This window comes from Salmo salar, chromosome ssa03 (genome assembly GCF_905237065.1).
Source record: "Salmo salar chromosome ssa03, Ssal_v3.1, whole genome shotgun sequence".
NCBI lineage: Eukaryota > Metazoa > Chordata > Actinopteri > Salmoniformes > Salmonidae > Salmo > Salmo salar.
The window spans coordinates 40,264,282-40,276,456 of record NC_059444.1 but is presented as its reverse complement, the minus strand read 5'-3'; the positions used below and the strand labels follow the sequence as shown (position 1 = coordinate 40,276,456).

At 44.3% G+C, this 12,175-nt stretch overlaps 1 protein-coding gene across 1 annotated transcript in view; it reads left to right on the top strand.

The window, feature by feature from the left end:
- The window catches only part of LOC106599981 (potassium/sodium hyperpolarization-activated cyclic nucleotide-gated channel 2-like), a 72,246-nt gene that overhangs the window by 34,955 nt on the left and 25,116 nt on the right, over positions 1–12,175 (top strand). The window contains exon 4 of the mRNA XM_014191309.2: positions 455–673. Coding sequence (XP_014046784.1) covers positions 455–673 — 219 coding nt within the window. The remainder of the gene's footprint in view (positions 1–454; positions 674–12,175) is intronic.

The following is a 12,175-nucleotide window of genomic DNA, read 5'->3' as shown; positions in this document are numbered from 1 at the left end:
TATCTTTGTCTTTCTCTCTTTCTATCTCACTTTCTTTCTCTCTTTCTTTCTACCTCTTTCTTTCTTCCTCTCTCCTTCTTTCTTTTTTCTTTCTCCCTCTCTCAATCCCTCTCTTTCTCTCCCTCTCTGTCTCTAACCCTCTTTCACTCCCTCTCTCCCCCTTTCTCATCCCCCTAATTATCCTTCTCGTCCTCTCTATCTATCTCCCTCTCTTTATCTCCTGAGTCCTCATTTATACAACTTCCTCTCCTTGTCTCCTTTGTCCCCAATTCTCAATTTTCTGCCCTCTCTATCTCCTACCCTCCTCTCGGTCTCGCTCTACCTGTGCTTTTTTGTCTCTTACTTTGAGTCACCAACTTCCTCCATTCCTTCTCCTTTCCACCCCAAATGGGTAACTTCTGTCTTTCATCCATATTTAAAATATTTTCTGTTTAATTTCTCTGTCTTTCTGCAGAATGACACCTGGTCGGAGCTATATTCATTTGCAGTGTTCAAGGCGATGAGCCACATGCTGTGTATCGGCTACGGTCGGCAGGCCCCGGAGAGCCTGTCTGATATCTGGCTCACCATGCTCAGTATGATCGTCGGGGCCACCTGCTATGCTGTGTTCATAGGCCATGCCACAGCACTCATCCAGTCCCTGGACTCGTCCCGACGACAGTACCAGGAGAAGGTAAGGAGCCTCTCCCTTCATCATCCTCCCGCTAACGCTCAATTCTGTTATAACTATGGTGATGATCATGTGGCCTGAATGGTGCAGTGAAATTATAGCTTCCTTTCCTGTGTATTAATACATGAATGAATGAATGAATGAATGAATGAATGAATGAATAATGAATGAATGAATAAATGAACTGCCATTACTCCTTTACTGCTAGACTATTCTTTCTCTTCATATTACTTCTGATATAAATAATTATACACTTATTATTAGCTATGTAACAATTACATAGTAAAATGTAGTGATCATTAATAAAGTAATACTTACTTTATTTTATTATTGAACCACTAAGGACCATTTGGTTTTACCTAGTAGGTAGTAAGGTCATCGCAATAGAAACTTTCTCCATTTGAAAAAATATATAATTTTCTATATCATTCTTATTAGTGGTTATGAATTGACCATGTTAAATTTGACTGCACAATTTTATTTGTTCCTAGTTAGCCTATATATTTGAGGGTTTGTTAAGAAGAGAGAGGAGAGAGAGAAAAAGAGAGGAGATATTGCGTGTTTCTCCGTTCTCCTTGCAAGCCATGATAGTTTTTTTCCCTTCACAAAACACGGCCTTTGAGGACCGGGCCAAACCAAAAGCATAATTGGCGGTGGGGGGGGGGGGGATCCAATTATAAAATTAGGAATTGAGTGGTGTAAAGCCACAAAATAATTTCCAATCAATTAAATTAATGTTGTGTGTCTCAGTCAACCCATTTCAACCTCATTGAACACTTATGGGACATTCTGGAGCGGCTCCTGAGACAGCGTTTTCCCCACCATCAACTAAACACCAAATTATGGATTTTCTTGCGGAAGAATGATGTCACATCCCTCCAATAGAGTTCAAGTGTGGAGCAATTTCATTGCAAACAGAAATTGTATTTGGATTTTATAATTTATCATTTGTATTAGGATATTGCATTTGAATAAAAAATGTTAAATGTTTAATGCACAAATAAAACTTGTATTTCATGATTTTAAACAGAATTCGATGAGTATTACATTCAGTTTTAAAATAAAATGTAAATTTGATTGAATATTCAAATTCAATATTTGATATATTCAGTTTCAATATGTTAGATATTGCATTTATTGTCAAGTTTAGAAACCATAATTTCAAGTTAATCAAAGTTTCAAATATTCAACTTCTCAGATGCATTCAGATTCAGTTTTTAAATTAATTTCTCAGAATTCAGATTAAAAACCAGAAACAACATCCTGGGCCTGGTTTCCAAGAGCATCCTAAATTAGACTAAGTTAATCGTTAGAACCTTTGTAGGAGCATCGTTAAATCTCAGAGCTGTTTCCCAAAACCATTATTAAAGTTGCACTTGAAAATGCTCTGAATCTAACGGCTCCCTCAGACCACTCAAAAGAACAGCTAAGTGCGTTGTTTTTTTGGAGCTGATCCGTTGTCAGTATTGTGAAATAATTACAATGTAAAGGAAAGATTTGAATGAAGAAATCTGATCCGAGAGCAGCGCTTCCTTTCTTTCGATCCTATCAGTATCGACACATGCTCCAACTATGCACTTAGTGACAGTTCTCTCTGCGTGGTGTTTTTGGGAAACGCATGTTACAACTTCGGACGTTGTAGGAAATATGCATTATTAAAATACTCAAAAGCCTAAGTTCCATCGCTATCGGGAAACCGTGCCCTGCTACTTTGCCAGCCAGGAAAGGTAGAGGGGAACAGATAGATTCAAGCACTCTCTCCAGAAGCTTCTGGCGGTTTCTGAAGTCAATGTGGCATGTTTAATATTTTTTTCCTATGAATTTGGCTCTGGCGTTTGAACAACTTTGGCTATAAGCTATTATGACCGCATTCCTGAAAGCTAAGACTCTGGAGCATGGATTTGCGTTCTGTTCCCCTCTATGGTGATCATAGGTCGCGATAGAAGAGTGTCACATTAAACGCAATTTGGGCCCCATTAGAATATAGAATAGCCTTGTCATAGCCCTTCTAAAGATAGCCTACTTAGACAAAGCCCATCAGGATTAGACCAGGAAGCTAAAACAAGTCTTCAAGTCTCCAGCAAGGTTCATCGAACCACTTTGGTTTCATTTCACCCACCTTTGACCTCATACTCAGAGATCACGGAGTCAATATACTGTAAGTGACTTGGTTCAAAATGAGGCCTACTGCACAACAACAACACTTTCTGTGGCAAACAGAAGCAGAAGGATCTGTGCACCCCATTTAAGTGCAACAGAGGCTGTTTGGTGACCCATCCATGTGATGAGTAGCCTCGTAATTACCAGACTGATTACCACGTATAGCGAACCATTCATGTAAGCTCGCGGGATCAGGCGGCTCGTAAGGCTATGTGATGAGCAACCTTTGCTGAGACATGAAGACATATTTTAGTTTGACTGATGGGGTTCTAAACCAGGTCTCCTGTGCACCAGACAATTAATCAGGTCTCAGTCAAGTTACTCATCACACAAGCGTGTTCATTGAACCAGATGTGTTACACTTCACCCACCTTTGACCTCCTCTTTGAAGAGACCCATCCAAGTCACAGGACCAATGCCTAGGGTTTAGCTCAACAGGCTAAGACAGTCTTAACCCAGTCAGTCACATTTAACAATTTGCCCAAATTGCCAGATTGCCAATTCGCCCCTGCCTGAAACTAGACCACAGTGGCTTGCGAAAGTATTCACCCCCCTTGGCCTTTTTCCTATGTTGTTGCCTTACAAACTGGAATTAAAATACATGTATTTCAAGGCCTACCTTCAAACTCAGTGCCTCTTTGCTTGACATCATGGGAAAATCTAAAGAAAGCAGCCAAGACCTCAGAAAAAAATTGTAGACCTACACAAGTCTGGTTCATCCTTGGGAGCAATTTCCAAATGCCTGAAGGTACCACATTCATCTGTACAAACAATAGTACGGAAGTATAAACACCATGGGACCACGCAGACGTCATATCGCTCAGGAAAGAGACACGTTCTGTCTCCTAGAGATGAACGTACTTTGGTGCAAAAAGTGCAAATCAACCCCAGAACAACAGCAAAGGACCTTGTGAAGATGCTGGAGGAAACAGGTACAAAAGTATCTATATCCACAGTAAAACGAGTCCTATATCGACATAACCTGAAAGGCCACTGAGCAAGGAAGAAGCCACTGCTCCAAAACTGCCATAAAGTCAGACTAAGGTTTGCAACTACACATGGGGACAAAGCTCATACTTTTCGGAGAAATGTCCTCTGGTCTGATGAAATAAAAATAGAACTGTTTAGCCATAATGACCATCATTATGTTTGGAGGAAAAAGGGGGAGGCTTGCAAGCTGAATAACACATCCCAAACGTGAAGCACGGGGGTGTTGTGGGGGTGTTTTGCTGCAGTGGTGCACTTCACAAAATAGATGGCATCATGAGGCAGGAAAATTATGTGGATATATTGAAGCAACATCTCAAGACATCAGTCAGGAAGTTAAAGCTTGGCTGCAAATGGGTCTTCAAAATGGACAATGACCCCAAGCATACTTCCAAAGTTGTGGCAAAATGGCTTTAAGGACAACAAAGTCAAGGTATTGGAGTGGCCATTACAAAGCCCTGACCTCAAGCCTATAGAAAATCTGTGGGCAGAACTGGAAACGAGTGTGCGTGCAAGGAGGCCTACAAACGTGATTCAGTTACACCAGCTCTGTCTGGAGGAATGGGCCATAATTCACCCAACTGATTGTGGGAAGCTTGTGGAAGGCTACCCAAAATGTTTGGCCAAAGTTAAACAATTTAAAGGCAATGCTACCAAATACTAATTGAGTGTATGTAAACTTCTGACCCACTGGGAATGTGATGAAAGAAATAAAAGCTGAAAGAAATCATTATCTCTACTAATTATTCAAACATTTCACATTCTTAAAATAAAGTGGTGATCCTAACTGACCTAAGACAGGGAATTTTTACTAGGATTAAATGTCAGGAATTGTGAAAAACTGAGTTTAAATGTATTTGGCTAAGGTGTATGTAAACTTCTGACATCAACTGTAAATGTTTCCCCTTAAACCACTTAAGTGTTACTTTAGCAGTATGCTTAGGGTCACTGTCCTCCTGGAAGGTGAAGCTCTGTCCCAGTCTCAAATCTCTGGAAGACTGAAACAGGTTTCCCTCAAGAATTTCCCTGTATTTAGTGCCATCTATCATTCCTTCAATTCTGACTTGTTTCTCAGTCCCTGCCGATGAAAAACATCCCCACAGCATGATGCTGCCACCACCATGCTTAACTGTGGTGATGTTGTTCTCGAGGTGATGAGAGGTGTTGGGTTTGCGCCAGACATAGCGTTTTTCTTGATGGCCAAAAAGCTACATTTTAGTCTCATCTGACCAGAGTACTTTCTTCCATATGTTTGGGGAGTCTTTCACATGCCTTTTGGCAAACACCAAACGTGTTTGCTTATTTTTTTTCTTTAAGCAATGGCTTTTTTCTGGCTACTCTTCCGTAAAGCCCAGGTCTGTTAAAGCCCAGGTCTGTGGAGTGTATGGATTAAAATGGTCCTTTGGACAGATACTCCGATCTCCGCTGTGGAGTTTTGCAGCTCCTTCAGGATTATCTTTGGTCTCTTTGTTGCCTCTCTGATTAATGCCCTCCTTGCCTGGTCCATAAGTTTTGGTGGGCGGCCCTCTCTTGGCAGGTTTGTTGTGGTGCCATATTCTTTCAATTTTTTAATAATGGATTCAATGATGCTCCGTGGGATGATCAAAGTTTCGGATATTTTTTTTATAACCCAACCCGGATCTGTACTTCTCCACAACTTTGTCCCTGACCTGTTAGGAGAGCTCCTTGGTCTTCATGGTGCCGCTTGCTTGGTGGTGCCCCTTACTTAGTGGCGTTGCAGACTCTGGGGCCTTTCAGAACAGGTGTGTATATATACTGAGATCATGTGACACTTAGATTACACACAGGTGAACGCACCACTTTTCAGGTTTAATTTTAAAAAAGAAATTTGAAACAATTTATTTTTTTGATTTCACTTCCCCAATTTGGACTATTTTGTTTGGACTATCCATTACATGAAATAAAAATAACAATCAATTTAAATTACAGTATGTAATGCAATAAAATAGGCAAAATGCCAAGGGGGATGAATACTATTGCAAGGCACTGTATGTCTAACACAGGTCAAACTTTTGGCCTGGTGGGAGATCTGTCAACGTGCCCTTGAGCAGGGCATTGACCCTGGATGCTTCTGTGTGTCGCTCTGAATGGGAGTCTGTTGGATGACTGGTATGATGTAGTTGTTGAGCGGCTTCACTGCAAGAATATTGTATGTTTCAGATATTCAATAATAAAACACAGGTCAAACTAACACATCTTCAGGTCTCAGGCAAGGTTTTCATTACATAAGCATGGATCACCAAACCATGCAAGTAACTTTGCTGGATCTCGAAGACTTACACCGAGTGTACAAAACATTAGGAACAACCGCTCTGTCCATGACGTAGACTGTCCAGGGGAATCCAGGTGAAAGCTATGATCCCTTATTGATGTCACCTGTTAAATCCACTTCAATCAATGTAGATGACAGGTTAAAGAAGGATTTTTAAGCCTTGAGACAATTAAGACATGGATTGTGTATGTGTGCCATTCAGAGGTGACAAAAGATTTAAGTGCCTTTGAACGGGATACGGTAGTAGGTGTGAGGCGCACCGGTTTGAGTGCGTCAGGAACTGCAACTCTGCTGGGTTTTTCGCGCTCAACAGTTTCCCATGTGTATCAAGAATGGTCCACCACCCAAAGGACTTCCAGCCAATGGCAGGCCAGTTGTCGAAAATGGGTCATTGATGAAAGAGGACAAAGGAGGCTGACAGGAATTGTGCAGTGCAACAGAAGGGCTACAGTTCAGTACAACATTGGTGCCCAAAGACCCATAAAATACCCATAAAAGAATGGGGTATGGCAACTGAGGACCTTACAGAGTTCCACTTCATTCAGCAAAAAACAAGAAACTGTGGTTGCAGTGGGCTAAGGAACAAAAATACTGGACACTGGAGAATTGGAAAAATATTGCCTGGTCTGACGAATCCTGGTTCCTGCTGTTTCACGCTGATGGGAGGTCTAGAGTATGGAGAAAACCACATGAGTACATGCATCCATCATGCCGCATGTCAGCATTGTAGGCGTGCGATGGTGTGGGGTGTGTTTTCATGGCACACAATGGGCCTCTTGATAAAAGTGGAGCAACGTTTGTATGCCACAGGATATCCGAACAATCAGGTGCATCCCTTCGTTGAAGCAGTGTATCCATGTGTGAATGGATTTTTTCAGCAGGATAATGCCCCAGGCCACAAAGCTAGGATAGTCCAGGAATAGTTCCACGAACATGACAGTGAATTCAGCTTACTGCAGTGGCCTGCCCAGTCACCAGATCTCAATCTAATTGAGCATCTGTGGGATGAGATGGAACTAGCTATTTGGAGTAGAGATCCACTACCAGGCAACTAGTTCCAACTGTGGGAAGCATTGGAGTCAACATGGGCCAACAGCCCTGTGGAACGCTTTCGCCACCTTGTAGAGTCCATGCCATGACAAATTGAGGCTGTTCTGAGGGCAAAAGGGGGTGTAACTCAATATTAGGAAGATGTTCCTAATGTTTTGTACACTCAGTGTATATTACTGTAGCAGATGGGGATCTCTGAAACTCACTCCTCAGCCTGAAGTGTTGCTCCTTACACAATTGAAGAAGGCCTTTTTTGGAATGCTTCAGGAGGGTGGTCACGTGAGTTTGAGGCAGAAGTCCTGGGTTCAAGTCAACATATGAACTCAGTGGGAAGTGGCTAAGCAGGCAGCGTGTCGTCCTTTACATGAACTTCTTGAACTTATCCCTATAGGCTTTAGCTAAGTGGGCTAACACAGTCTTGTGACATGCAGGAGACCTGGTTCGAACCCAGTCAGTCACAAGAGCAAGATTAAATACGTAAAGGCTATCCTTAGAAGGGCTATGACAGGGCATTTCAACTGTATTCTTATCGGGACCACATTTTTGTTTTTGTGACACTCCCTTCTAACGCGGTCTGTGATCATCACATCCATGCTCCAGAGAGTCTTAGTTTGTAGGAATGGGGTCATAATAGCTCATAACCAAAACGGTTCAAATGCTAGAGCCAAATAAATGTTACATGCCACATTGGCTTCAGAAACCGCCGGAAGTTTCTGTTTACCACAGTGTTTGAGTCTATCTGTTCTTCTCTACCTTTCCTGGCTGGCAAAGTACCTGGGCCCGGTTTCCCAAAAGCAGCGTAAGGCTAAGTTCAGCGTTAGAACCTTCGAAGGAACAACGTTAAATCTCAGAGAAGGAGATTCCCCTGAACAGTGTCCATGACGTGGCAATTCCTCTAGTGGAATGTGCCCAGACACCCAGGGGAGATTGCGATCCCCGACAACTGCATGCCTTGACAGTAGCCTCTACCCAGTGGAAGAGGCTTTGTTTGGACAAAGCCCTACCCCGAGCAGGGTTGGCAAAGCAAACAAACAGTTCGTCACAACTCCTAGTCCTGTCCATGTAATGAGCAGGGTGTGCACCGGACACAACGTGTTAAGGCCCCGCTGCTCTGGAGAAGAGAATGTTGGAGGGTGGAAGGGAAAGAAGTCAGGCTTGACTACTGTAAGTCATGGGAATGACCTTAGGAATGAGTGTGGCGTTAGGACATATCATAACCTTGGAGTAGTCGGGGGCAAACTGAGTGCATGAAGGATGAACCAAGAGCGCATGAAGGTCGCTAACGCGCTTGGCCATGGCCAAGGCAAGCAACAGGTTCATCTTATAAGACTGTCTTAAGATCCACTGTCTTCAGGGGTTCAAAAGTGATTGCCTGTAAGCATATCCAGAACCAGTTGTTACGCGGAGTGGAACAGGGGAACCCAAGAGCCAATGACGAGGAGACTGGGATGAAGTAACCAAGGTATTTATTGAAACACCCCCGGGGGGAGATGGAGTGCAGGTCAGGGGAAGCTCGGACAGGTTGCTGGAAACCAGGTACGGGGCTGAGGCTGGAGCGAGAGGGGGTGAGACAGGGAGGAGAATCCAAGGGAGTTGTAGAATGGGGAATCCAGGACAGAGTAGCAGGATGACGATACGTGGGACTAGAGACAGAGACCAGAGTCAGAGCGGGCAGAACTGTAGTGGAGAGGAAAACAGCATCAGGCAAGGAAAACAGGGACAACAGGATAACAGGATCTGAATAGTAACAAACGGCTAGAAACTTAGACTGACTGAGCAGATTACGATCTGGCAGCGTGGAAGTGGCAGGGCTGAGTATTTGTAGAGGTCTTGATTATGGAACAGGTTGCAGCTGGTGGGGATCTGCTCTGACTGCAGCACACCTGTCTCCGCCCACACAATCACACACACACACAGAGAGAGAGAGAGGGAGAGAGTACTGGGGGAGTGGCGGCAGGTCAAGGAGACACAGGATGAGCAGTAGAGGGTGTTGCAGGAGCAGATGTGACACCAGTGCCAAGTCCCATGATGGGGAAAGGGGCTTTGCAACCTGACGGAGACGGCATGCTCCCGTCATAAAACGATGAACCAGGGGGTGAGCCCTGATCGTCGTTTCACCTAGTCCTACATGGCATTCTGATATTGCCGCCAAGTAGATGTTAACGGTGGAAAAAGCCTTGCCCTTGTCGAGTAATTCCTATAGGAAGGAGAGAACGGCAGGGATGGAACACTGAAAGGGGACCAACTCGTGTCTCTCACACCACCTCTCGAGTACCCTCCACTTCAAGTCTTAAAATCCTCTTGTAGAAGGGGCTCTGGCGCTCTGAGTTGTGGCAACCACGTTTGGAGGCAAGCCCACAAAGTCTAAGTTGGACTTCTCATGGGCCAGGACCAGAGATCCATCAGCTCGGGATGAGGGTGGAGTATTTCACCTTGTGTTTGGGATAGCAGATCCTTGCGCTGAGGGAGGCACAATGGTTGTGCATACAGGGGAGTTACAATCTCCACCAGCCATGGCTTCTCAGACCAATACGGGGCTATCAGGATGAGGGATAGACCGTTTGTTCTTAATCTGTCCAGAGTAGGGGGGATCAGGTTCGAAGGGAGCAGTAGGGAAAAATTGTCATACTTGAGTAAAAGTAAAGATACTTAATAGAAAATCACCCAGTAAAATATGAGTAAAAGTCTGAAAGTATTTGGTTTTAAATATACTTAAGTATCAAAAATAAATGTAATTGCTAAAATATACTTATGTATTTAAAGTAAAAGTAAAAGTATAAATCATTTCATATTCCCTATATTAAGCAAACCAGATGGTACAATGTTTTTTTTATTTAAGGAAAGCCAGGGGAACACACCAACACTCAGACATAATTTACAAATGAAGCATTTGTGTTTAGTGAGTCCGCCAGATCAGAGGCAATAGGGATGACCAGGGATGTTCTGTTGATACTTGCATGAATTTGACAATTTTCCTGTCCTGCTAAATGTAACAAGTACTTTTGGGTGTCAGGAGAAATGTATGGAGTAAAAAGTACATTATTTTCTTTAGGAATGTAGTGATGTAAAAAGTTGTAAAAATATCAATAGTAAAGTAAAGTACAGATACCCAAAAATCTACTTAAGTAGTACTTTAAAGTATTTTACTTAAGTACTTTACACCACTGCATGGGAAGGAAGGCGTACAGAAGCATGCCTTGCCACTTGTGGGCCAGCGCATCCACGCCTAGAGGAGCGTTGTGATCCCGCATTGCACAGAACAAGCTGTACAGATCGACGGCAGCCCTGCCGTAATACCCCGACACGTCCACGATGACTTCAGGTTGAAGTCGCCACACCCCTCGTAGGGGGTTCCCCCGCGACAGTAAATCCTCACCCGAGTTTAGTCTGCCTAGCATGTGTTATTGAGAGACAACATATGTTTGCTGCTCCATAGCAACATCTTTCTCGCAAGAGAGTGAAGTTGACGGGAGCGCATTCCTCCTTGGCGGCTGATATACGCCACCGTAGATGTATTGTCTAGCCTGACCTGCCCCACATCCGTGTAGTGACGCATCCGTCATCACTACTTTGCTCGTGAAGACTTTCCCAGTAGGGCAGCCCTGTGTCAAGAGGGATCAATCAAATGTATTTATGAAGCCCTTTCTACATTAGCAGATGTCACAGAGTGCTTATACAGAAACCCAGCCTAAATCCCCAAAGAGCAGGCAGATGCAGAAGCATAGTGGCTTGGAAAAACTCCCTAGAAAGGCAGGAACCTGGGAAGAAACCTAGAGAGAAACCAGGCTTTGAGGAGTGTCCAGTCCTCTTCTGGCTGTGTCGTGTGGAGATTATAAGAGTACATGGCCATTAAGGCCAGATCGTTCTTCAAGACGTTCAAACGTTCATAGATGACCAGCAGGGTAAAATAGTAATCACAGTGGTTGTAGAGGGTGCAACAGGTCAGCACCTCAGGCGTAAATGTCAATTGGCTTTTTATAGCCAAGCATTCAGAGGTTGAGACGGCAGGTGCGGTAGAGAGGGAGAGAAAGGGATGGACAGAGAGAGAGAGGGAAAGAGAGGGTCGAAAACAGCAAGCCGGGACAAGGTAGCACGTCCGGTGAACATGTCAGGGTTCCATAGCCACAGGCAGAACAGTTGAAACTGGAGCAGCAGCACGACCAGGTGGACTGGGGACGGGAGTCATCAGGATGGGTCTTTACTGTGCCGATAGGCACTTTGCAAAGAGAAGCGCACGCCTGTGCCGGTGGAGAGATGGGTCCAAGCAGAGTGAGGTCACCCAACGCAGGAAGTTTCATGAGGAGGAGACAAAGTGGGACTACTGCAATCATGGAGGCCATGAGCCAAAGAATACTCAGACCCATCTAGTACATGACTGATGTTGCTGGGCGAAACCCTGATGGGCAGTGGCGGAAAAAACATTGCTCTCTCCAAAGTGAGGGCTGCTTGACAGGCTACAGAGTCCAGAGACAATCGGCAAAATATTTTTTGCTTGATTGGTAAGAGCAAGTTTATGGAACAATTCATCCTGAAGCCCAGAGCGAGCAGGTGCGACAACAGCTGGGCTGTGTGCTTCACTACCTGAGCCTGAGTATCCACACAGATCAACCATAGTTGATGTGCGCCAAGACTCTTAAGGCTCTCGTCGGCACAAAGGGACAGACCGAATGGTAAGGTGAGATATTCGTAGGCTATGCCCTTGAAGGTGAACCTCAGATATCTCCTATGTGCAGGATAAACTCTGATGTGGAAATAAGCATCCTTCAGGTCTACTGTGGTGAACCACTCCTGCCCTACCTCTTCAGTCTGGCAGAGTAGCACAAACTCAGCAGAGGGGAGAAATTATTTTTCAGGGGCGTAATCCATCTCCTGGTCAGATCGTGCCACCTTATGCGGCGAGAGACATACCGTCATCCTCACATCCTCACTTCCCATGAAAAATGGGGGTCCTCCGAATCAGGCTGCAGTGCAGGCGGAGGGGATGCCTGAGTAGCTTCTCCCTCCTCTGGGACTTT